The sequence below is a fragment of the Erpetoichthys calabaricus genome, chromosome 14 (assembly GCF_900747795.2).
Source record: "Erpetoichthys calabaricus chromosome 14, fErpCal1.3, whole genome shotgun sequence".
Classification (NCBI taxonomy): Eukaryota; Metazoa; Chordata; class Cladistia; order Polypteriformes; family Polypteridae; genus Erpetoichthys; species Erpetoichthys calabaricus.
In genome coordinates, this window is record NC_041407.2 from 3,432,425 (window position 1) to 3,460,321 (window position 27,897).

At 37.2% G+C, this 27,897-nt stretch overlaps 1 protein-coding gene across 1 annotated transcript in view; it reads left to right on the plus strand.

The window, feature by feature from the left end:
- Nucleotides 1–27,897, plus strand: part of dnah9 (dynein, axonemal, heavy chain 9) — a 257,756-nt gene that overhangs the window by 90,204 nt on the left and 139,655 nt on the right. The window contains 4 exon segments of the mRNA XM_051936263.1: nt 1,599–1,806; nt 3,515–3,680; nt 8,750–8,852; nt 11,481–11,720. Of these exon segments, the coding sequence (XP_051792223.1) occupies nt 1,599–1,806; nt 3,515–3,680; nt 8,750–8,852; nt 11,481–11,720 (717 nt within the window).

Below are 27,897 nucleotides of genomic sequence, written 5' to 3' on the forward strand. Positions count from 1 at the left end.
AACAACCACAGACTTGTCGAAATACAACGTAGTAATAATACCCACGCCAAACCGTCAGTTATACTACTTGCCAGGCATTCATATAAACACAGGCAAATGTGCCGGATAATTCCGGCAGTATGGCGTTAGCAATAAAACAACGGTGCCGGATATATCCGGCAGAGGGCGGTTAAGGGGTTAAAGGAGAAAGTTACTGTACAATTGCTTTTATTCAAGAAATTTAAAGAAAACATGGTTAGTTGTCAAAGCAGGGTGAATACCTAGTCAGAATTTTTTTTTTTATTATTCTCTCAGATTGTTTACCTCCGACCCCCACCCAAGTACTGTCAAAGTAACAGTGGAGCACTATGCATTAATAGGCACAACGCTCTGCACACAAATTGGAAAAACGCTAACGAAGCTGCATCTATGCTTGTTATACAGTTTTTCAGAATTTTAACTCTTCTATAATATTTTATGGCATTTTTTTTTTTAAACTGGAAGGGAATTGCAGGTTGGTATATCACTTAGCCGTACAGTCTTGTATTATAGTTCCAGGGCATGTCTCCTATAGGCTACATGTCTTTATTTTTTTTCTAAGAACTCTCAATTTCTCCTACAGTATATCCCAAAGCTGTATATTTTAGGATATTCAGGCCCTATAAATATGAGTGTGGGACTGAGTTTTTTTTTTTTTTCGTGTGTGAAAGAGAACTGTAAATACATAGTATTTGAAAGTGAACATTATTATTTTATATAGATAACTTACTGATTAAAAATCTGTAAAAACATTGCTGCTGCTGGTGTTTTTATATCATTTGAACTTTTTTTAAATGAATTTTGGATTTTTTTTCTGAGACTTTTTTTAAGTGGTGATGTAGGTATTAGCCAGATTTTTAGATGCATGGGAATCCACAAGCTTCATTGGGCTAAATGGCCTCTTCTTTTTCAAGACCTTTCTTTTTTTCCTAAAACGGGACCATCCATGCAGGAAACAATCGGAGTCTTAACATGAGGATTAACAAGCCAAAACCTAGTGGCACTGTATTCAGATACCTTTTATAGCAATTTACTACCGCATTTCTGTTTAAAAATTAAGAAGTCATTGAGATCCCTGCATTGTTTGCTCATTTTCAAGTGGAGATCAGACCACCATGAAAACCTGCAATCTTTCTTTTTTCATGTAATACTATATGATAACCATTTTGTTTTAGGTCTTAATTAGTATGTTTGAAGTTTATTTAGTGCCCTTTTCACCAGCGTAGGAAGCAAAGTAATAATATCAAGTGTCTAGTTAGGTGGCTACATTACTTTTAATACTAAAAGAAAAAGAATCAATGCACAAAATAATGGATCCATACAGTTTCTACAGCACCAAGGCAGCTCCTGAACTCTGACTTTGTTTTATTAATTGGACTATCCTTAAATATGTAGTTCAGTGCTCATATTTTTGATAACTGTTTATTTCCTGTAGGCTGTACATCTTAGACTTCTTTGCCAGGTGCTATTTACATGCTCAAATTCAAGAGTTTCATTTTTTGATTGTCTAATTTGGTTTTAAAGTTATTTTTCTTCACCTTTTAATTAACCTCCTTATTCCACTTGCATGCTCTTTGCAGGCATGTCTCGTCCACACTAATGAAACTATCCGTGTTAAGTACTTTATGGATAGACTGTTGGAAAAGCGAAGGCCCATTATGCTTGTAGGTAATGCTGGGACTGGAAAGTCTGTGCTAGTGGGTGACAAGCTGGGATCCCTTGATCAAGATGAATATATGGTCAAAAATGTCCCTTTCAACTACTATACCACTTCTGCAATGTTGCAAGGTAAGATGAGATATGTTTGTTTTGCAGGACTTGCTGAAAGCTAATTAGGTGAAGCTGTAAAGCTGTGCTTCACTGCTGGTTGGGTTTTGGTTCCCAGCAGGAAGGAAGTAGTTGCTTGTAGAAACAGAGCTGAAAAGCTGTCGGTGTAAAAATATAATCATCAGTACCTCACCAGTAAAACCGTCAGTTTAAATGAAAAGAGTCATGTTATCATTTAGCACCATCTCCAATGGCTAATACTATACCTGATGGACTTTTTGCTATAGAAAGCTAGCCACCAGAAAGAGACATAGTGGCTTGGCAAGTGTAGGATATAAGTAGTGAGAAGAGGGCACAATAAAACTGAGTTTCAGTCTGTTAAGGCTACAGTTTTTCAGACAGAAAAGTGTATGATCTTTTATTTGAAGTGTATGCTTTGCTTTTTTCTGTGTGGCTTGATGTTTATGGCAGCACAGCTGTTAGTTAAATCCTCACTACTCACTGTGACTCACCTTATTGGGAAGTTAAGGAGTTCTCTTGAGCTTTCCCTGAACCCAAAATGAATGAAGGGGAAGTAGCTATCCAAAATAAACCAGCACAACTGATATAAGCCCACTTATAATGGCTACCTGTTAGGAAAGAACAATATACAATAAGCAGGATGTATAAGTCACAGTAGAATGTTTAAAGGAATAAACAATCCTATATATTCATGGAATAAACACTGCATTCACAATCGCATAGTGAAAAAACTGAGATATACATGAAAATAAATCATTACTCCAGAATGTAAAAAATAAATCAATAATCAAAGTTCTCCTATACATCCAAAAGATAAAAATAATGTAGAAAAATATGAAAATAAAATGACCAGAAATATAAGTCCAAAATAGATATATGCCGCTTTTATTGCTGAAGTATGAGATATAAGGAAAGGGATTAACTAAAGAAGTACCAAATAAGCCAAAAGGAAAACAAAACTGTGTTGCCTGGTCTTGAAGCCCTGTCTATTTGGAGGGGGGGGTCCCTACTACAGTCTCCTATAAGTACACAGACAAACATTGCCTCTCCCTTTGCCTTTCATTTCCGCCCATCAGTTGAATACTTGTTCCAACTCATCTCCAAGTTCACTCAGTCAATGCGAGTACAGAGGTCAGTTTCAGCTAATTCTCAAAGTGAAATGCAGGCATATTTTTACATTCGGGATGCCAGGGTAGAGTTCCTTCACCCTGCATACTTGAGATTTCATTCACACCTGAGCAACCAAATCTTCCTAATAGCTCCTTTTCTCCATGTCTTAAAGGACGTATAACACTGCAGCATATGCACCTCCTATCAGTCAGGCACTTTTGCCGCCTCTTTTAGGGCCTGTAAAGAAAGCCCTGGGAGAAGCATCTCATTTCTACCAAGGTCTCTGCCTAATGGCTTTATTGAGCCCCTAAGACAGCTTCAAGAATAATGTCCACTGGTGTTACTTTGCACATTCACCAAATTATTGGGGGCTTAAGTTCCGAATAGAAATGTTGTGGGATTCATTAGGGAAGTTTTCTACACCGAATATGGGATGATGATTGCTTCATTGGAAGCCTTAAAGTATGTTACAATCTTGTGCTTTTGATTTCCAATTGTCTGATTTTTGACAGGCCTCATTTTAACTTCAGAAGTTTAACATCTTATACATTCTGAGAGTTGTGACTTGCCTTTTCTCTTCTCTGCTGTTGTTTTTAAGCTGTTCTTGAAAAGCCTTTAGAAAAGAAAGCTGGCAGGAACTATGGACCACCAGGAACTAAAAAGCTCATCTATTTCATTGATGACATGAACATGCCAGAAGTAGACGCCTATGGGACTGTCCAGCCACACACACTCATCAGGCAACATATGGACTACAATCATTGGTATGCTTATCATTATTAAATGGCTGTCTACATATTTAATTTTTTATTTGCATTTTTTTAAATGGAACCTTACTTGAGAGGGTTCTAGCTATAACCTGATTTGCAAGGCTGACTGAGATTAACAGCTTTAAATTGAAGGGCAGGAGCAGTTCTTCATCACTACGTCTTTTTACTATGACATACATCTTCATTGACAATCTAGTATATGCTACATGCATTTTTTATATTTATGGTGTGTTGCTGTTGACAGCAACAAGGTCTGCTCATATCTCTCCTGCATTATTATACTTTTTGTTGACATGAGTAAGAGTTTTACTAGCCATTTTCAATTATGATTCAAGGAAACTACTTTCCCTCCAAATAGTTGCAAAATAATGAGTTGAATGATTAAAATTTTTGTTGATTTTTGGGGTAACTTTTTAATCTCCCTTAAAATATTTTCTTTGGGATGCATGCACTTGTTCTACCATTCATTTATAACATGAAACATTTCTTGTGCATTTTTAAATTTCCTTCTGACAGTTTGTCATGTTGGATTTGTACAATGTTACTTCATTTTCAGGTACAGCCAAAGTGTGTTATACAGTAATAAACTCGATGAAAAGGGGCTGGTGACTTCAGGGTGTTCAGGCTTTTGTGTGAGAAATTTCATATGTTTCAGTAAACCTGTTTCCAAGTCCAAATATTTTGGGACCTAGAAGCCCTTTAGTGTTGAAGAGTTCTTGAAAAACATCCTAATGATTCCAAAAAGGAAGTCTGGAAGAGTCTAAAATTCCATTCACTTGATAAAGCTATTTGAACCCAAAGCTGGGAACAGCTCTCTGACTTAAAGGAATGGGTGGTCAAGCGATCTTCGCTGCCATCCATTTGTGCTTTGGTAGAGGGTACTCTGGCCTCTAGGCAGACCTCTGTTAGGCCTGTTTATTTTCTGTCTGGTTAGTATTTTCAGAAGAAGGGAATTCCTGTTGCCGTCTTCCAGCTAGAAGATTTTGTGCTGTTACTCCTGGCAAATATGCCAGCTGGGCATCTCTGTGTGTAGATTTATATAAAACATTACACGGTAGATAGTAATGATATGTCTGTGAGTATTAGTCTTTATTCCTGAACATATGATAAACTGTTACACTATATGCATATCCTAAGTGAACGTGTATCTCCCATTAACAATTCTCTTCACCTGTTTTTGTTACTTAGGATCTTACTTCTTTGCATTGTAAAGTCAATTAATTCAGTAAATCTCAGTACGTTACCAATTTAAACATAAAGTACTCCTGGCTCTTTGTTATTAATCAGCTTCTTGTGGAAGCTTAATAAAGGTAAGTGTACCATTTAGAGAAGGCTTGGCCACTTGGGAAATTATCTTGAGTCCTGGAGACTGAATGACACCTGGCCTATTGCTGGCTGACATTTGAATTAAGCTACTTACATGGAATTGCCCAAAAGAGGTGATCTGGGAGAAAAAAGAGCAGTAGAGCTATTAGAAACTGAAGTTTTAACAATGAATTTTAAACCATTATTTCTGCTCATAATGGTCTGGAACATTAAATCATACAGCTCAGAACACATATATTTACCAAATGAGAACAATCTACTATCCTCATCCTTCAAATAATGTAGCACACGTTTTAATTTGGAAGATTACACTTTAAATGAGTAAAAAAAACCTTGCCTGTGGAGCACACTGTGAAAGATCATCATAGCCTAGAGGTACTAATTGGGATGAAAGCTTCCCATCTGTTGTCATTGTGAGGCAGTCATTCTCTGTACATATGGACACTCTGTTGGGCCTAGAATAATTTCTTGGGATTCAGATTTCAGGAGTGAGAGTTCAATAAATCTTTATTCCTTTAGTCATCTGAAATTAATCTCAGCTTTCATGCCGTGCAATTGGAGATGCAATAAGATGGCATTTATAAGTACGCATATCCTAGAATATCTGCTTCTCGTTGGTTTTGGATTAACTGTATCCATCCCCTAGGCCCAGCACCTCACCTTGACAGGTGCTATTTGTGCACATATGTTAGTGCAGAGCTCAACAGCAAAATCCAAATGGCCATACACTTTCTATTCAGATGATTTCCTCTAACACCTAAATATTCACTGAAAATCATAAGGGTTATACAGCATGCATGCATTGTCACATGTGCACACACAGGGTGGGCAACAGTAGATTTACAGTTGTGAGTAAAGAAACAGTTTATTCTTGTATGAAAAAAAATATTATTAGTAATTATTAATCATAAGTAATCATCAGATTATCAAAGTACCATTGAATTAAGTTAAAAATATAGCCAAGACGTTACTAATGTCAAGTACTTGTGAAACTGTTTGAAATGATTGATTTATAGTTTGTTATTCACATCCCCTGTCCTAATGCAGAACTCCTTAATCATGTTGAAATACTAGCTGGTTATTAGAGAAACCTTTATAATTGTGTTAGCTCAGCTGAAAGCTGTTATTCTGTTACCTTGAAACCCAGTTAGTAACAATTTAATTGCTCTGCAGAACAGAATTCCTGGGTTCAAAAATGGCCAAAGTAAAACTGCTTTCTCAAGAAACCTGTCATTATTTTATTGTTCCATGTGACAGTTTGCAAACTGAAGATTTCATTTCAAAGGTGTTTGTTACTGTCTTGAGAGACGACGGCAAACTGGATCTAACCAGGATTAAAAAGGAAAAGGCCCAGATACACAACTGTACAAAAGGATAAACACTTCAGAGCATGTAGTTTGAGAAACATGTCCTCAGTTGGCTGCATCCTTAATTAATACACAACAACAAATTTGGTGTCAAATGCAACAATGAAGAAATGACTCTGGTTTTAGAGGCAAGAGTTGCAAAGAAAACTGGAAAATTAAAAAGGTCAATGGGCAAAAGTTTGCAATCATCCAGAAATTCACTGCCCAGTGTCTGGTTTTTTTTTTTTTTTTGGTCATTTAAAACCTTTTATTTTTACTGTCAAAAACATTACAAAATCTGGGTGATTGCAAACTCTTGAATGCTAATGTGTGTGTATTAGTTAATAAAACAGAAGAATACGGAAAAAGATTTGGGGTAGCCACCCCAAATACTTTAAGATTCTGGCAAATTGAAGCACAAAAAAACAGATGTTAGTCCAAAACAGAACTGTCTTAATTGCAACAAAATGGCGTTTTTTTTAATAGTCTTTTGGAAGAAGTGATGTCACTGGGGTTGGAACCATAAGTGATGTTGACAGATCCAGGTAGGATTTCCTTCTGGTGGTCTGCAGGAGAAGCCGAGAAAGGCTTATTACACACTACCACCCCCTGGTCCAGTGTGGAATTACAATCTTTTAAACCTTTAGCTGACTCCCATGTGTGCATATATAATATACACCAAAATGTTGGGGAGTGAGCTGAAAGCCCTGTATAATGTGAGGAAATAATAACAAAATAACAGGCACAAAGGGTTCAAAAGTTCCAGAAAGCTGGTGCACATTTAAATAAAAAAAAAAGAGAGAGAGAGAGAGACTCCTGAACAGTTTTTTTCAGGCTCCATCTGAACACCTTCTTCTGATTGACTTGGGTCTTCTATACTAGGGCCTCAGAAGAGGTGGGGTTTGTAGGAGAGAGAGAGCAGAAGTGAAGTCAGAGCTTTTCTTTTTGTTGAGTTTCTAAACTATGGACAAAGAACACCACAACCCCAAACCCTCACCCCCCAGACCCCAGGGCTTGGGATTGAATTTCTTACCTTTAAAGGCCGTTGAAGGTGACTCCTATACGCTTGTGCCTGACTATGGAATTAAAGCTCATTGTGGCTGGATTCCTGCCTTGTGCCTGATCATGTATGAAAAGGCCCTGTTTCCTCTGTAACCTGTTTATGCACTAAGCAGATTAAAAGTGTAGAAGGATAATCATTCAGTCATTTATGTTGTTATACCCCTAGATCTGGTAGAGGGTTGTGGTTTAGGGGGCATCCCAACACCACTTGGCTCAGGACATAATTCAACTGTGTACAGAATACCATCTCATAGCTGATTTACAGTGAATGTTTTGTATATATTTTGAATGAGTGGTGGCTCTGAGGCTAGGGATCTGCACTGACAATCGGAAGGTTGCCGGTTCAAATCCCGTAAATGCCAAAGGAGACTCTGCTCTGTTGGGCCCTTCAGCAAGGCCCTTAACCTGCAATTGCTGAGCGCTTTGAGTAGTGAGAAAAGCGCTATATAAATGCAAAGAATTATTATTATATAAAGATGCAGAGTGTTCGTGTGCACACTCCCATACAGTATTTAATGTGCAATGTATATATAAGATAAAATCATCTGTAGTATAAAAATTTGGAAAGCAACTAGAACTATGTACAGTAAGTGTTAGTACACACATGTAGAATCATTTACTGAACAGCAGTTTTAGTTACAAATTAAATGCACAACATTCTTTAGGAGGACCTCCTGTGTTTTCCGACAGATTCCAGAGAGGATACAATGCATGCATAGTCAGGAAGAACACTTGTAAAATTTGGGTTCACTGACGATACTAAAATGTTGCTTCATGATATCCACAATTACTGTGTGTATAGTTCAGTGTAGTCTTTACCAAATTTTTGACATACTTCAAGAAGCATATAGCAATAAAAGAATTTCATAAACAAGGGTGGTAAATGCTACTCTCTCACAGCTCCAGAGACACGAGTTCAGTCCTCGGCTCATTTATTGTGAGATCTAGGTATCTACTAGAAGGTTCTTTCCTGGGACTGAGGATGCCTCCCATTTATTTGTGTGCATATAAATACATGAAATGCAGTACTTTTATCAGTTATATCAATACAGTACTAACAGAAAAAGTTAACTTAATAAAACATTTTGGGTTTTAATTCATTCTTTCAGAATTTATAGGTTTATAGTTTTGTTATTGTCATATGTACTTACTGATAAATAGCTGCCACTCTTAGCTTAAACTGTTTGTGTTCAGGATAAAAAAATAATAAAAAAACTATGTGCCATTACAGTGCAATACCAAAATGCATAACATTTTGAAAGACAATAGCTATTTATATAACAAATGTTTGACTTGGTTTGTAAACTCATCCCCATTGTGCTCACACAGGTATGACAGAGCCAAGCTGTCGCTGAAGGAGATTCACAATGTGCAGTATGTCGCATGCATGAATCCTACATCTGGCAGCTTTACCATCAATCCAAGACTTCAGGTATTTTGTTATCTTCAGAATGCATTCTGATGATTTACAACAGCTTCTGGGTGCAGAGCAGACAGGCTGTCTGGCCTAGAAACATAAAGGATGAAAATGGGGTGGTGTGTGTAGAGGATGGAGTTGTGCTTAGAGCATGTCATTACTGTAGTGGATACCCACTGAGTGAGCTGTGCAACTCATCAAAAGGTAATTTCAGCTCCAAATAAGGCACCTGGTGTCCAGACTTAATTTATATGTCCTTTCATGGCCAAGGATACAAAAAAGGACAGCAATTGGGAGATAGTGATCTCAATTTTCATTCAACCTGTAGGGTATGGATTTGGGGGAAAAAAATCAATGTATTTTTAAATATTTATTATTCAGTTTCTTACACTGATGATTTCCCTTCAAACTTTGTGATATAAATGTATTTTTACCTTACAGGTTAAATTAAAAAAAAAAAAAAAAAAAAAGTACTTGCCTACTTTAGCCTTCCTAGTCAGCCCTTACCTTTATTTGTGTGAGTGAGTGAGCAAGTTTCATATTCTGAGGCATGCTGAATAGAAATCATTTTATTTTTTAAATGATTTCCATCTTCACAGAGGCTGTCTTAAACCTCCCTTTGGACTTTCCGTTATATCTGCTGTAGAGATGATAAAAGCAGTTGAGCACCAAAGGAAATAAGTGGTTAGTGTCGGGGCCACTTGTAATGCATGTGTATTAGATTATTTATTGTTTCTTTAATGAAAAAGGAGGTTCAAGGAAAAGATCCATTGCCCAAAATGACTCGTCTTTTTGCTGTCAGTTTCAAATGAAATGTTTTCCTTGTTTACATCATCCATCGTGCATCCACATTTGCTGCTGTTCCTGTGTAATATCTAGTTAATAGCTATGGAGACAGGGACCAGGAGCAGTGGAGTCTCGGTTAATCTTCCCTACATTAGACCATTTTTGTCTTTGTTCCTTTTCTGAAAAGGGCTACTGTAATATATAACCTGTTTCAAGAAATTTGGGAACAAAGCAGGGACCAGCCAGGAATGGAACCACAGTCTGTTGCAGGGCACACTCATACACATGCAAGTTCACTTTTACTGGGCCATTTTAGAGATGCCATTTAATGTTTTGAATAGTCCAAGGAACGGGGAGAAAACTCATGTAGGCACGAAAAGGACCAGGACCTGCACAGGTAAGTGTGATTGAGAATCGCACTCCAGTCCCTGGAGGTATGTGGCAGTAGTGCTAGTCTCTTCAGCACTGTAACATCCCAAGTCAGTCTGCAATATTAATCAAGCTATTGAAGGGCATTTAAAATATCCACATATAAACATTCCTTATTCCCATTGTCTTATGGTCATAATTGAGCTTCCCTGCAAGTTAAAAAGCTGAAATTTGACATGGTTAAATTAAATGATCAATTCCAAAGAGGAAACTGCAAAACCCTGGTAGTTTTCTGTGCTTTTTTGGAAGATATTTCGAAGTTTATTTGGAATCCATAAGAATATTGTTCTTACAAAATGTATTTTTTCATTATAAATAGTTCCATGCGGAGTTTTGAGTTAACACCTGTTTCGTTACATTCCCCAAAACATGCAAGTTAGTTTAATCTCAGTGTATCTAAATTAACTCTGCACGTTGGTCTGTCTAGGAGAGTGGGTGTTACCTGAACTGGGCCAGAATTGTTTCCTGATTTACTGTAGAGTTGTTTCTGAACCTGTGTTGGAATACGCAGAGTAATAAAATAAATAAGTGACGTTCAAAGTCCGCAAAGATCAGGATCTGAAAAAATACATTGAAGTAATTTGCAGAATGTGAAATGGCCCACAGTGGCATGGTGGCACAGTGGTAATGATGCTGCCTCGCAACAAGAGCCCAGGGTTCACATGCCAGGTGCTCCCTGTGTTGAATTTGAATGTTGTTCCTCCCATAGTCCAAAGACATGCAGGTTTAGTGAATTGTCAATGCTAAACTGGCCTGAGGTGTGTATATACATGTTTACCCAGTGTCATTTGTCGCGAATTGTTGTATGTTTAAAAAAAAAAAAAACAAAGCCTTATTCTCCGTCAAATCAATTTTTGATATAAATAAAAAAAACGAATTTCATTAATACATTTAACAAAGGTCAATCATTAACTCTGTGTTAAAGTAGCACCATGTTTAACACTGCTGCCTCCAACTTCCTGAGTCAGAGTCAGGGGTTCACATCACTGTCTTAAGTTTCTCTGCTTGGAGTTTGCATATCTTCCTGTGCCCATACCTTGGTTTTCTGAATTTGCCCCGATGAGAGTAAATATGGCTGTGTGTGCAAATGTGGCCTCCCATGAGCTGGTGCCTCATACAGATTAGTTTTCTGCTTTTCATATTTTACTGCCAGAATAGACAAGCCTGAAGTGGATTACAAAAAGTTTTACATCAGATGGATGGATATATGGAGTGCATTCTATCAAATGTTATTAATCAATTTAAGCTACTTTGTGTCTATGTACTTGTTAAGTAATTAGTAAAGTTTGTAATCTTATTTGCTTAAGAACTTCTCATAGTGTTTGGTGTCTGTGTTCAGTGAAGAGCACTATACAGAAATAAACTGAACTGAATATTATTTATTTCCTAAAGACACTTTTTTTTCTCAATTTCTTTATCTTCATGCAGCGCCACTTCTGTGTATTTGCCCTTTCATTTCCTGGTATGGATGCCCTGGCCACTATCTACTGCACCATCCTCACCCAGCACCTGAAAACTGGCAGTTTCCCCGTGGCTTTGCAGAAGACTTGCTCCCAGCTCATTAATTTGGCACTCGCTTTTCACCAGAAGGTGGCCTCTATATTTTTGCCCACTGCAATCAAATTCCATTACATCTTTAACTTGAGGGACTTGTCAAACATCTTCCAGGTATGTTGCATTCCCTGTTTTACTTAAGTGATGCCAGCTTTTAATGGGGCTGTAGTGCTGACTTTTGAATGAGCAGTGTCCCAAAGCATAAAACTCAACATTTACTATGCTCACTTGATTAAAGGGTTAAGCTGGGTGTTGTCTTAAAAAATTTACTTCGGTTTATCCATTTTCAAGGCCTGCTTACCATAGTCAGAATCTTGGGAAGCTGCCAATCTCAAAAAGTACAAACTATCCTAATGGAAAAGATAATAAGGAAACAAAGGAGGAATCTTTTTAGCCTTCTGATTTTTCAGACTTCATCAGAGGTTACAAATAAACCCATTATATAAGCCGTGATTTTTTTTTTTGTTCTTTTTATTCAGCCCGTTGAGATTCTTACTATTGGCTTGTTGTTTAATGAAACATTTCCTTATGTTTAATTTTTAACATAGGATACTATTCAACACAATTGATTATAACTTTGAAATCACTGGTGATGGAGGTGACAGTGATTGCAGTTTGGAGTTACAGAGTGCTGTCCATTTGAAATAGGGACTCTTCAATTAGACTGTGCCTGTTTGTACCCTCTGGTGAGCTAATCCCCTACTTGGGGTTTAGCTTTCCTTACTTCTGTCTACTTCTTCTTCCTCATTGAAAATACACCTTATTTTAGATTACATGAGCATACATACAGTAATAATTATAACATTAAAGTTAAAATTATACTGTGCTGCAAAGAACAGTCATTTGTTTTTGACAGACTGAGCAATTTAAGCTAATTTGCATTTCTATTATTTAAGCTATGAATACCTTCTTTTTATGTTATCTTCATGGAATTGGAAATGTATGAATGTGTAATATTTATGTAATATATGAAAATTTCTGTAGGTACACTACATACATGAGTATATGTGGGCATATTATTTTTAAGTAATAATTACAATAATCAAACAAAAAACAATTAGTCTGTATAACACTGTTTCTAGAGAATCGCATCCCATCATTTACAGGTTCACGGATGCAGTGGAGATATTTACATGCTTCCTTTACAATTGGAGCACATTCAGGTTCACTGACTTGTTCATTGAGTTAGAGGTTGGGATTGAGCTATCAGCCTTGGAGTTTCAAATCCAAAGACCTTCCAAGACGCACGTGTATTTACACCATTCTTAAGGTACATAATATATATGGAGTGCAGGATTTTTAGAGACGTATACTGTCTTACACATAGGAATTAAAGTTCAAGTCAGGAAAGATTTTATTGTTATGCTCTTCTCGCATGAGTGAGACCTTATCTGGACTTCTGTGTGCAGTTAGTCTCCAGGCTACAAAAAAGACATTGAAGATCTAAAGATGAGCAACTAGACTGATTCTAGGTCTTTAAGGTATGAACTGTGAGGAAAGATTGAAGGAATTGAACCCTTCCAGTTTAAACTAATAAATGTGACATAATTGAAGTTTTTAAAATCATGAAAGGAATTTGTACAGTGAATCCCAGTTGTTATTTTAAAATGAGTTCTTTAAATGAAATGTAGGGACACAATGAACACACACACACATTGTACCGGTCAAGTTTTAAAACACCTCACTTTTTCCAGTTTTTCTTCAAATTGAACCTGTTGAAATGCAATGAATGACCTAAAATGGTGTAAAGTTAAGCAGTAAACTGCCAGAAGTTTAAATTTAAAGTTTAGGTTAGCAAAAACTGACAAAAAATGAAATTTCAGAATATTACAAGTGGGTCTTCTTCAGGGAACTACTAATAGGTTACATCCTAGAGCTGCTCTGTAGCAGTTAAAGTAAATTAAGAAAATTAATTTGCACAGGTGTCAACTTCTGTGGATTTCTTTAAAAGCCTCTGTTTGTCTTAAAGCAGAGTTGGAACAAACTTCCTTACTACACCCTCTGAAATACTACTTGGACAATACTCCAGTGATAATGGCAAGATAACCGCAATTAACAAATGAAATGAGGCAGGGCATTATTACCCTTAGAATTGTAGGCCTTTCTTTTAGAGAGGAAAAAAAAAATCGGTGTCAGTGAGTACAGTTGTGTCCTACACAATCCAAAGGCAATTGGAAACTGGAAGAAACTATGATAGGAAGAGATCTGGCAGACCCAAAGTCACAACCCAATCAGAAGACAAGTTTCTGAGGGTCACCAGCTTGTGTGATCACAGGCGCTTCACAGCACAACAGCTTCAATCACAAAAAAACAAGCAAGTGTCAGCTTCACCTGTGGGCTGCATGGTTGATAGGACAAGTGGCAGTAAGAAAACCATTCCTGAAAGTACAAACATGAAGGAGAAAGTGTGATGGTCTGTGGGCCTTTTGCTGTAGGCACAGTTGGTGACTTTCACAGGGTGACTGGCATTCTGAATCAAGAGTTACCACAGTTTGGCTGCTATATCAGCTTAGAAAAAGTCACTTGCACAACTGTACATTAAGTACCATAAATGCACATTCATCCAGTTCAGCATTATGCCACTTGCTGGACTGCAGGCGTACAATGTCTAATGTCATATTTGAGAACTATGCCCTACTCCTGTGCTATTGACCGATCCTGGGAATTTTGGTGTCTCCCCTGGTAACTTTCAATGCATTGCTAGTATGCCATTTTGTTTTGCTTCAATTGGACAAATTCTGATTAACCTGGTAATACATTGCAAAGTGAATTTAGTTTCCTTCTAATTTATGCATTATATTACCGAAGAACTGCTCAAATATTGTTTAGAATTTGGCAGGCATTTGTTATTGTTGCTCTCAATTAAGCATACTGAACCATTGCTAACCTTCTGGATATTTCTGTACCTTTGAAAGATTACTTCATATTAAATCCTTTTCTTTCTCTTTTCTGTGTGAGTTTGGGAGGTGAGTTTGATCTGATTTGAAGAGGATGCAGTACTCAATGTCTTACTGATCTGTAATTTATTCATTGTAATGTAGATCCAAAATCAATAAAATGTATTTTAAAAATTTGGAAAGAAATTAAATGAGGAACTTTATGAGGATTAATTTGAATTTTTTTCAGAATCTGGCAGGCATTTGTCATTGTTGTCCTCAATTAGTTGAACATGCTGTACTGTTGCAAACTTTTGGATGCTGCAGTTTTTCTGGGTGATTACTTTATATTAAACCTTTCTGTTTTATATTTTAATGGAAGGGATAGCTGAATTAAATAAAATATGGCACTGAGTGTTTTGTTGATCTGTAATGTTTGCATTGTAATAAAACCTTAAAGTTTATGTAATAGCTGTTGCCTGCCAATAACTGCATGCAATGGATAAATCTATAAAATGAAGCAGTTACCACATGAGTAAGAAATATTCCCAAAAAGGTACACAAGCTTTGAGAGTGGGAAAGGTGCTATACAAATAAAAATGTATATAATATCATTAAGGGAGCAATTTAATTGTTTAGATTTGGTTTATGTTGTGGGTCTCTTACAGTTGGGTAAACCCACACAGGTGATACACGTGGTTATGCATCATGGCAGATAGTTTCCAAATACTCTCCTATGGCAGATCCAGCATACTGTTGATTAATTACTTTTTTTTGGACTATCTTATGCATTACTGCATTGTTCACATTACCTCTACATACATTTTTGAAGATGGTCAAACATCAGTCCAGGTTGATGCAGCCTAATACTGATCAAAGGAATTAGTCCAGTGGATTGAGACTGTTACTTTAAAATGAGTTCATTAAGAACATGGGGACACAGCTGGAAACTTGTTAAGAGTAACTTTCCCGCAATCATTTAAGACATTTTTCTTTACACAGAGAATCATAGACACATGAAATGTGCTACCAAGTAGTGTGGTGAACAGTTAGATTTTTGGGTCTTTCAAAACTTGTATTGAATGTTATTTTGGAAGAGTTAAATTTATAAAACTGGTTAGGTTTGTTGGCCTGAATGGCCTGTTCTCATCTAGATTGGTCTGATGTTGTTAAAAAACATAATTGGCAATGGCAAGTAATTAACGACAGGTGCCATTATGTAAACCATGAAAAGAGTGACATTTTGGCTGTTTTTAGGTTATTATTCAAGGCAATAACTTGATCCTCTTTGAAAGGCACCACATCTCTATAGTTGGTAGAACATATGAGTGTAGCTACATTATTTGTATATGTTGTTGTTGTAGTTGCTGTGGCATTCTGCCCTACTTTTGAACCCTGTTTTGGTGATGTTTTTCTGGATTCTTCGCCATAGGCATGATAGCCTTCAGACTGCATTATCACCTGCATCATCCCATAGTCCTGTTCATGTGGCCAACATATTGAAGAATGTTAAGCCATTCTCTTTACCTGACATATGAACAACGCTATGGATCGACCCAGTTGTTTGTATGGCCTTAGTAAACTTAAGTGGCTGTTTAGTAGTTGCTTTTTTGCATTGCAGACATTATTATTTATTTTTGTGTATTGTAGGTAGAGTATGTCTGTATCTACTGTGTGTGTGTGTGTGTGTGTGTGTGTGTGATGCTGTACATACAATAAACATGGTAAATCTATGTACAATATGTATATAAAGTGTTTCTCTGTATACCGTACCTACTGTGTATTTTCTGGTATTCTGAACTAGCATGGAGTTGGCATCTCTGTGGACAGGGACTGCGTGATCTCGGTTAGCCTTGTTCTACATTGTGCACATCTAGTTTGCAGCCATTTTCCAAATGCTTATTTTTTCAATGCATATATATGACTTAATAAAGCTCATGCCTGCACTGAGCACAAGGCAAGAACCAACCCTGAAGGAAAAGTCTGTTCTATCACAGAGCATATAAGATGAATATACCTGCAAATACTGAGACAATTTGGAATTATCAGCTAATCTAACATGCACGTTTTGGGAACGTGAAAGTAATCTGGAGTGCTGGAAAGCACCAATCTGAAAATTTACAATAAAGGAGTATCAGTAGGAAAGACTTTGAGCTTTTCATTCCAAGCCTAGGTGTCAGCAAAATTGCTATAAAACATATTGTATGGTTTAAGAGCTAATAGGTGAGGGCACCTCTGGAGGGAGCTGACTGCTTGTTCTTGGGATTGGAATAGGCTGACTGCTGCTTCAATTGCTATGAATATATTAAGCTTGCTTCATGTGTGTGCCTTTTAAGCCACTGCAGAAAGCAATTGCAGGCTGCAGTCAGATTCTCAATATCTCCCTCTGAATTATCTTGAGTTTTTATTGCAGTGTAAATTGGCTTGTTATCTTGTGTTGCTCTGTATTGTATTCCTTCTTGGTTTTAAAGCTCCTTATCATTGTGCTTGCAGTGAGGACCACCACATAATATAAAGATTAATTGATTCATACTGTACCCCATGTATGCTAAGAATTGAATGTTTGGGATGTTATTAGCTTGTAAACTGTAGCCCTCCTCACTGCAAGTTTGAATTTCAGCCTCCCTTTAATGATTTTCACTGGAAGAGGAGGCTTACCTAGAGGCTCGGTGTTAGGCGTTGCACTGAAGTGAAGCGATTGAAGCTGCAGCTGTCAGTTCTGTTCTCAGTTTTGGTGCCACAAGTGTGGTCTGCTGAAGTACTTGAAGAAATAAACCAACAGATAAATAATGAAACAGATTCTTGAAGGATGGGTGTACGTGAGAAACCACTGTGAACTAGTCAGTAATATAGAGCTGGGATTTTTACATTAGAGTCACCTATAACGTAAAATAATATAAGCAATTACAGCTGGAGATGAATAAACCATGTCAGATGAAAAATAATTGTTTTGTTAATTGATGTGTTACAATCATCTGTTTTTCACCTGTTTCTCAAACTGATGAATAACATCATTAGACCAGAATAAAATTACTTTTGCTTTGTGATACTGTAGTGTTATTGTAGTTACCTCAAGCTTCACAGACATGGATGGAACAGTCTTAGCAGATATGTTCATGGCTGTCATTCTGGGAAAGAAGGTTAGGACTGCAGCAGTAGCAGCCAAATCAGCGGTAAATCAGGCTCACTCTTTATTTGTGGTGTTTCATGGGAGAACAGTTTTTAAAGCTTCTATCTAACTATTAGAAGATTAAAAAGCTTTTTATGAGGATAGATTGATGGACAGATAGGAAGGAACAAATCAACTTCGTTAGAAGGGAAATTTCAGTTTTTACAGGAGGTGAAGAAATATAACAAATAGCAGCTTCCCTCAAGTACACACAAGAATTACAAAAAGAAGAAAACTTCTGGCTTAGCTAAAGACAAAATGGCATGCACAGTGAGGCATTTTAAATGAGCTTTGCTGCATATGTATATGTGTGTATACAAACGCGACAGTCATAGCAAGGTTTGGGGCAGCCACTCGTATATTGTTTCCTGGCTGCAAAATTCATCCATAAGCTCGGGCCTGGAAGTGATGTCAAAGGGGTTGAAACTAGAATCGATATCATCAGGGCCAGGCGGAATTTCCCGTGAACGGTCTGCAGAAAGGCGAGAAAAAGAGTCCGTGCACTCTGCCACCTCCTGGTCTGGCTTGGAATTACTCTCATTCAAGCTCTTTAGCTGCCTCCCAAGCGCATGTGTGTGACAATGTCTTTTATTTATATTGTGACAGTTTACAGGTCCCTGTGAACCCTCAGACCAGACGTCGGACACCAGATAAAAGTCCAAAATGAATTTATTATAATAATAAATGTGCACAAAGCACCCTCCTCTCCACAATACTTAATAAATCGATAATCAAGAATCACAATCCTCCACTCCCAGATGCGTTGCCACCTTTCCACCCAGCTCAGCTCAGCGTCTGGGATTTCCCATCGTCCTTTTATAGTCCTTGACCCAGAAGTGTTTCGCTTTCTCTGTCCATGTGACATGGGACACTTCCGGGTCAGATAAAAATCCTTTTTATTCACCCTGGAAGCACATCATTCCTTGTGTCGCTGTGATTAAGACGCACTTCCGGGTTGTGGTGCAAATAACAATCCCTGGGCCTCCCTGCAGCGACTCCTGGCGGCCCCCATGGTATCCAGCAGGGCTGTGCATTAAAAGTCTACTGACCATAATTCCCTGCTGGCATTCGGGGTACCTCCATGCAGCAAGAAGGGCTCCATCTGGTGGCCTGGCAGTCATCTTATTTTACTTACTTACATATGTTCAATTAGTTTCATCTAAAGTGGCTACAAATCACAAGTACATTAAGATTAATGTCAGGGGTCCAAACAAACATTAAATTACTGTTTCATGCTAGAAGTGATTTAGGAATTAAAATGTGTTTGGGTGCTCTTTTGAAAGCTGTCAGTATTTTTCCATCAAAAAGGATGTGTGATCTTCCAAATGGATCAGCTGCCTAAACACTCCCAGTAAGGAGGAGCGTGTTGACAGTTTGTTACTACACTGCTATACGACTTGCTATTGATTAAGCTGACATGCAATCATAACAGCAGAAATACAGGCTCAAATTAATCCAAGTTTGACATTTTTACTTAAGTGCAAATCATTGAGGTGCATAACAAATAAAATAAACAAAGCCTTAAGTTCATAAGGGCAGCAATCATGACTAGTAAATAAAGTTATAAGACATTACATAAATACTGCTAGAATATACATTTCAGCCATCTAGGGTGAATTAAAATGAGAAGAAGGGGCTCTGCAGTATTTCCCAGATTTCTGCAGCTCTAACCATGAGCTGATCTCTGAATTTGTTTGTGCTCCAATTGTAGAAAAACAGAGAATAATATAATTTTGCACTTTCAAATTGTTGTATTAGATAACAGGATAATTTTAAATTATTTAAAATTAAAAATTTCAAATGCATTTCCAGTGAAGGAAGCACTTCAAAATTGGTTTTGCTGTCCTATATTTCTAGCATCACTAAAAGGACCAATGAACACCTAAAGTATAGACCTGACTGATATATGCTTTGACAGTCATCCAGCGGTGCTGCGTGCAAATTTTTCTTCCGGTCCAGAAAGCCAAATACCTGATCTTTGAATGAGATGCCATCCTTATCTGGTAGCCAGTAAAGTTCAATTAGTAAGGAAAACATTATGGTAACACATTGCAAAACGAGTGGAGCTACAAGGCTATGTGTAAGCCCAAACACAGTAATGAGTCACTCAGAAAGAGACGACCAACACTTTTACACATGTTAATACATTATTTACAAAAGCAGTTACAGGTTATACTAAAAATGTTAGATATTGATTTAAATTCATTCGGGTGTTGTGGCTTTCATCTGTCTTAAGGGGATGAATTAAAATCACAAATCTGCAGAATGAATCGTGGCTACCTTCACATAGTAAACAGTATGCCTGTGATTTAAGGCTGACAGCTGAAGAATGTTTGTTTGTTTCAAAACAAATGTTCAGATCATTGGAAATATATTGTGTTGTATTAAAATGTATTTTTCACTTCAGGGGTGTATGTTATAACTAAAAGCTATTAAGGACAGCCTGATTGCCACAAGCAGTCCTAGAACATCCTGCACCTTTTATTTTAAATGTATTGTCATGTGACAATTATAAAAAAACAATAGCCTAGTTCATGACTTTTTGACTTAACTGTGTCCTGCTATAAATTTCTTTTATTACCTACAGTATATGCTGTACATGGATGTCTTTCAGGCCTATTTATACAGAGGCATGAACTCAAAAGTCATTCATCCATGTCCTGGCCCCTTTAGTCAATTTTAAACTGATGATATGTTTGAGAGTATACTGTTGCATCAAGCTTAATGTAAGATCCTGCCCTAAATGGGACACAAGTTATCCTCCTGTGTGTCCACATGCATAACAACTCACATATAGCAAGAGCAGTTCAGCAATGACAGTCATTCTGGTCACATAAATTAGGATATAGGCAGGATCTGGAGTCCCCAGAGTTAGCTGTAGTGTACAGTAGAATATTACAAAAATCTTCACAAGAACTGGCCATTCGCCCCCCATAAAGCTTGCAGATCCTGTCTGTCTCATTCCTCAAAAATATCAGGGCAAGTTTTGAAGGCCTTTGAAGTCCTTCTGTCTACTACACTACTCAGTCATTTATTCTGTCTCTGTGGGAGAGAAAAAAACTTCCTGATGTTTGTGCGAAATGTTACCCTTATCAAGTTTCCAACTCTGTCCTTGTGTTCTTGTTGAACTCATTTTAAAGACACAGCCTGGATCAACTGTACGGTTTCCTTTCATAATTTAAACAACTTCAATCATGTCACCCCTTAATCTCCATTTGCTTAAACTGAAAATGTTCAGCTACTTCAGTCACTTGTCATAGCTCACACTTTGTAGTCCTGAATCAGCTCAGTTCTTCTCCTTTTTTTTTTGTTCTGTTTTTGCCCTTTTTTTGGTTTACTTGATTCATTGTGTGGCTGTCACATGTTTGGGTTCATGTTGAAAGTCTTAAGTCGGATTTCATACTGTTGTGTTGCAACTGGGTGGATATACCTGTTCAAGCACTCCCAATCATTATAATAATTTTAAAAGGTCATTTTCGGTCACATCTTGAAAGTTCCTGCTGCTTCTATTAAGAGTGAAAGACTACGACTGACGCCTATCCCGCTACCCTATGCTATTTTTGTAGATTTAAGACCATCTGTGTGGCTACTTCTCAGTTGTATATTGTGTGTGGATCTGTTCATCATATTCAGCTACATACTGTACATGCCTTTCTTGGAGAGATTTCCCCCTAACTGTTTGAAGTGTGTATTCAGTTTGACTACAGTTGTCCACTGCCCTTGAGGACTGCAATGTCCAGTGAACAAAGGCAACAAGAACAACAAAGAAAGAGGCACATAAAGTCTAGTGTTTCAGGTGAATAGAGGTTCCTAAAAGCATGATGTGATTGAAACAGATGGACTTGACTGTTGTACCTGTTTTACCAAGTGGCTGTTTTCCTATGCTATTAATAATCATACTAGTGAAATAAGGTGGCTTGCTGACTGTAGAGATGAACAGTAAATCTCAAGCTTGCAAGTTCAGTTTCCGCTACCTATTGACTATATGACCCTTAGTTAGATTCTTAACATTTTAGTGCTCTGGCTGTAAAATATGGGAATATTGTGTATGTGTGGTACATTTTCAGATGGCTTTTCTCCTGAAAGATCATACATAAATAATTATACACTATCAAAATTAATTCGGGAAAATTCAGCCTGCCTTTGGACACTGGACAGTGTAATGCTGGATTTGTGCTCCTGTGAGACACAGATTTTTCTTGATGTTGTGACTTTTGAGCAGCACATACAAATATAAGTCAGATTTCTCCTGAATTGCTGTTGTGTTTCTTAGAGGGGAAAAAAAAGAAAAGAAATAAGGAAAACTATGTAGACATCATTCACAGTTTGAAGATGGCTTGTGGTGCAGATGAAATGGAACGACTCCTGCTATCTTAATTTCATGCTTGGTTACCATGTAATCATCCCAGTGGGGAAATGACAGGTTTAAATCTCCCAGTGGAAAAGTAACCAGAGAAGAATGGTGTCAGTGACCTTATTAATTCCTACAGTTTGGCTTTTTAATATAATAAACAAATAAGACTGTAAGAGTTTACTTTTTAATAACAATAACAGAAATGGTAATGATGATGTGAACCAGTAGTTTGGTGTAGTTTATTTGGAAGTTTATGACCTATTAAATTTGCAGCAATATACTTTATTCTGCAATGGGAATATTTGCTATCTTATTTTGTTTGCTCTTCTTTTAAAATGAAGTGATGTGCATCACTGCTATGATTGCAGCTGCTCTGAGAAAAGAAATAACTACAGAAGAAGCAGTAGCTTTCACAGTGTATGGATGATTGCTGACTATCAACACGCAACAGTAACCTGTGAAGTATGTGTATTTGTGTGTATTTTGTTGACCAGGAAATGTTAGCAAGTCAAATAACAATGTGTTTGAAGGAATAAACTCAATTTTTTTATTTAAATGTTTCAAAACATACGAGTCACTGGAGAACTGTTAGTCATGGGTCTTCATAAACATAATTAATTAGTCATGGAATAAGGAGAGGGCTCATCAGGGATCCATAACATTTATATACTAGCTGTAACTTTAGCATTTAATATGTTAACTGCTACAAGTGGGACCTTCTGTGGATCGCCAATTTAAGAAAAAAGGTAAATTTGAGGAATTCTATTAGACCACCCTTTGGTTCCACAATTGACTCCAAGGTAGCAGGTTCAGTTGGTGGCTAATGACAGAGAGCATTCACGTGAATTAAAGCACACTTGCATTGCTAAAATATAATTGAAAAGGGGCAATTAAAATGTTAATTTAAAAAATGAGTAGGGTTGTAAAGAATGCGAGTATATTGAACTGTTTTTGGTGGGGGGAAGGTGCCACCTAGTTAATGGCCTTAGTTAAGAATAATAAAAAGTAATGACAGTGAAAGATGGATGTTATTTCAAATTGAACAAAAATGACAAAAGGGGCAACAGCTTCACCTGCTGCAACAATTCACATTCCTCCCAACAAAGAGGCTTTTGGCAAAAAGAGTTCCCCATATTTCAAATGTATTGTCATTACTAGCAGTATAAGCAACAAACCTGTGAAACTTTTACAGAAGGCAATTCTGGACAATACAGAGGACTTCCCTCTTTAGAGGAGAGAAAACAAAAAATGACTTTCAGGGTTGTCAGAAATAATTAATACTAGATGTGTATTTTGTACTACCTCCAGCGTGCCCCCTGAACGCCTGTTTAATGTGGCTGGTAATATTGTCACTCCGGTGGGATATGCATTAAAGCTGGACAGACAAACTATGCTGGTGTTCCTGGAACAGGTCCTCCATCCCTCACCTTAGGCTTCATTGTATTTTTTGTTACAATTGTACCCTATGCCTGGTACCACAAATATTTCAGATTTTCGATATTTTTCGAATTTTGGAATATTTGCATATATATAATGAGAATATCCTGGGGACACCCTTGAAAATGTAGGGAAGTGCAGCCTAAAACATCTAAATGACTTTCAAACATATAATAACACATTACCAAGTTGTTGTTATAATGTGAATTTAAGTGACAAATCTATTAAAGCTCAAAAGTGATATATGTGAATATGATGTACAGACTGTGTACTTTAGTTCCCTATTAAGATGGCCAATTCTGCGGATTTGCACTGTAAAACCTTTTTTGTTGTTTAGCCATTTTATATCCTCGATCTGTTGTCACTTATGTCAGGAATATCGCAGCCAACCATTACTCAATCATTCCTGCTGCGCTGGTAAGGCACTACTACCTCCAGCTTTCTTAAGGTGTGGCTGTATTACGTACATCGAGCATAACAAGTTTCTTACCATCCTAAAAAGGCAGTTGGCAGCAATGGCCAGTTTTCCTAATGTAATCTGTGCACTGTATTGAACTCGTATTGGAGTAATGGCACCTAGTGAGAATAAAGCTGCTTTTGTTAAGAGTAAGTAGTGACATCCCATTAATGGACAAGTCATCTGCAATTTTAACTGTGCTGCACAGCACTTTTAAACTGCCGCACAGGAGTTAATCGTGTCACATCACGGGGGACAAAGCTCATCAACTGTGTTTCGTTGCTTATCAGCACGCAGGCCTACATGGGCTACAGACCCCTTCCTCCACCCCAATCTTCAATCGTGTGTCACACCAGCATTTCAATCAATGGAGTGATGTTTCCTTTTAAATACGGCCTGCTACTGATTTTGCTATATTTTTACTTTTTGGCACAATACCATTATACATAAGAACTATTGTGACGAGAACAGGCCATTCAGCCCAACAAGCTCATCTATCCAATTTACCTTGATTGCCTAAAATAGCATGAAGTTGAGATTTAAAGGTCCCCAAAGTCCCCTTCTCCAGTACACTACATTACTTGGTAATTTATTCCATGTATAAATCTTTGGTGAGATGAATGAACACTTATTTTTGCAAGTGGCAGAGATGTTAAGTGGTCTTTCATTGTTTAGTCAAAGTTCAGATGCTTTGATGTTATAGAACAATTGTATTGATGATTTCTGCTGTGTCCATCATATTGTCTGGCACCGCACTATCTCTCTGGCCACCTCCATGATTTTTAACTGGTGAAAATTGCAGGGCCCACAGTAAAGTCGTCATACAAAATTTTGATGCAACAATGTTGCCAAGGGAATGGTTAATAAGAGGAAACAAAATAAAGTAAGAATTTAGAACAGTGGCTGCAGGTTTTTGTTCCAACCGGATTCCTAATCATTGACAACACCTGATAGCACTGATCTCATTTAATTAGCTGTTTTTTTTTTTCTTTTATTCGACATTCAGAAAAGCACAGCAGCATGATTTTTACATTTATAAGACATTTAGAAATATTTCTGCTTTTGCTATAGATTTAAATGCTTAACTCTCTTTTGTTGATTTCATTATACTTTGCCCTTTCTCTGTGCAGTTTTTCCCTCTTCATTGTATGTTATTAATGACAATTTAAAACGAGCAGATCAGACACCCAGGCTGCAACTACTTTAGAGTCAGAGCCACTAATTAGTAAATAATGGATCAATTAAACAATTAGAACACCTAGAAAAGTAGAATGAAAATCAAGATGAAAATACTGTTAAAAAGAAAAAAAAAAACATTATTCCTATATAACTGCTTGGTACATTTTAATTTTTTTTTTTTTTTTTTTTTTTGCAAGCTTAGTTTTCTAATTTCTATATTGTTCCCTAAACACAGAACTTGGGAAATATCAGTTCACTTAATTAGCCCAGGAGCTCAATTAAAAACAGAGGCTGGTTGGAACAAAAACCTGCAGCCACAGGGGTTCACCAGGACCGAGTTTGGGAAACACTGATTTAGAACAAAATGAAACAAAATATCACAAAAGTATTACTAACGCCTTCCTCACACACAGGTGATTTGTAGTGATGTGCCATTACAGTGGAGATGGTAGTGTTGTATTTAGTTGGCAGCAAAATGTTGACCTGCACCCTTAGTGGCCAACCTGTCATCTCTTAGTGATGGCTTTGCATACACAAACTTGCCACCCTTCCTTTTAATTTACATAATTGCTAGTCCTAATGTTGCAACAGTCAGGCTTAAATTTAGGCAAATCCACTGATGATGATGATGGTGTGGATGGCAGTGTCACAGATTGTCATTTTTTTTTTTTTGAAGTCTTGCAAAGGTGTGGCGTTCAGTTTGAATTTAAATGTTGTGTTGAAACAAGCACCACTCAAGCTCAAAAACATAACTGGTAGTGGGACCTATAATAACTCACTTTCACGGGGTGCCTTACCTTTTAGTTTTTTTCATGAGTAGAGGGCTACCACACTATCTACCTGGCTGTGACAAAGGGAGACAGAAGAAGAGCAGCCGTTATAGCCAAGCCTGCTAGGAGTGGCTTTTGCACCTGCAGTACTTCAAATCAACAAGCAGAAGTGCTGAAAACCAATTTCAATAAATGACACACATTTATGAGAGGCTGATGGAACTCCGCCTGTGGCTATTCTGCTTTCATCTCATTGTTCTCTTCCCTGTGCATTTTTGAGTTGTTTTCTGATTTTACCTCGCAGTCAGTTTGTGAATGAGATTTCTGAAGCAGTGCTTAGGTGGCCCCTTGTTGCCTGTTGTATTTGACAGAAATACTTGTAAGCAGTGCATCCTTAAACATCAATTTTCTATGACAAGGATGTTTAGTTTAGGATTATAACTATAATTAAACTTTTTTTTGAGTCAAAGGAAGACTGAACATTTTGAAATTGTATCATACGATGCGTAGATGTTATATTTACCGAAATGAAATAAGCCTTTCGTACCATGACTATTAACACAAAGCAAACAAACTGATTGATTTTTTTTTTTTTTTAGTGAGTGCTTGGGCAGGATGGTAGATGTAAAGTCTATCTTCGAAAACACATTTATTTTTCCTAGTGTCATTACTATTTAAGTTAAAACAGAACTACAGTAAAAACTACTATGTACAGTACCCTTAGCACAGGTGATACTGCTTCAGACTTTTTTATTTTCTTTAATTGTGCAATAGAGATGTTTAGTTTTTTGCCATCTGTTTAGTTTTGAAAATGTTGATGCTGTGATAACGGCCTTAATGACTTTGATAAAATTAGAATTTTATTGTGAGACTTCTAGATTCATTCCCTCTGCTTACCCACTGTGTAACCTAAAAAGATTTACTTAACTTGCCAGTGCTGTAGTTGTAGACCTATAAAAACTTTTTTTTTTTTTTTTATTTTATTTTAAATGCCTTTACTTCTGTAATGATTGGGGATGTTGTTCGCTACTGAAAAATGAAAGTTTTATGGGTTTAATTCTGACCTCTGACTCCCTCTGTGACCTTCACCAAGTCACTTCACTGGCTGGTGTTCACATTGCAGATATACAGAAACAGATTATTAAATATTATTATACCAATAAAATGTCTTGGATAGATTGAACTTTATTTGTCCCCGGGGAAAATTTGGCTTTTAACAGAAACTCTTTAAAGAAATAAATACATCAATAGGTAGATAAGTAAGTAAATAAATGTACACACAGACTTTGGTCTGAACACACAATGACTTTAAAACAAGAACATTAAAAAGAAAGAAAACTTCTGACTTGGTGGTCACAGTCACAGTGAAGTATTATGCAGACGTATTGCTGTTGGTATAAAGAAGCCCCAGTAGTGTTTCTTAATGCACTTCTGCTGAATGATTTGTTGGTTGAAATTACACAGTGTTGGTGTGTCAGAGAGGGGATGTGCAGTGTTTATAATGGCACTTAGTTTTATTTTAATTCTCTCTGTCTCTATTAACCTCCTGGGAGTGTATAACTTAGTGCATAACTCCCATAACCAAACCTGCACTTTTAATTAGCTTGTTGATTCAGTGGACCTTCTCATGAAGTGATGTTACCGGCCCAGCACACCACAGCATAGAAATTCGCAGTGGCCATCACAGAGTTGTAGATGTGAAGGATGTCATTTCCCACATTTAAGGAATGCAATCTCCTAAGGAAGAGCCTGCTCTGCCCTTTCTTAGATAGTTCCTCTGTTTGCTAAGATGAGTCTAACCTGTCATCAATGTGGACCACCTCCACAGCCACTCCTTGAATAGTGACTGGACATAGAGGCTCTTTGGTGTGGCTAAATTCAATAACCAGTTCTTTGGGTTTGTTGATATTAAGGTGCAGACAAATCTCTTCGCACCAAGGAAAAAAGTTCTCCACCTGACTCCTGTACTACTCTGTCTCATCCCCTTTATCAATACACCCCATTAGTGCAGAATCATCTGAGAATTTGTGTAAGTGACATGACCTGGTG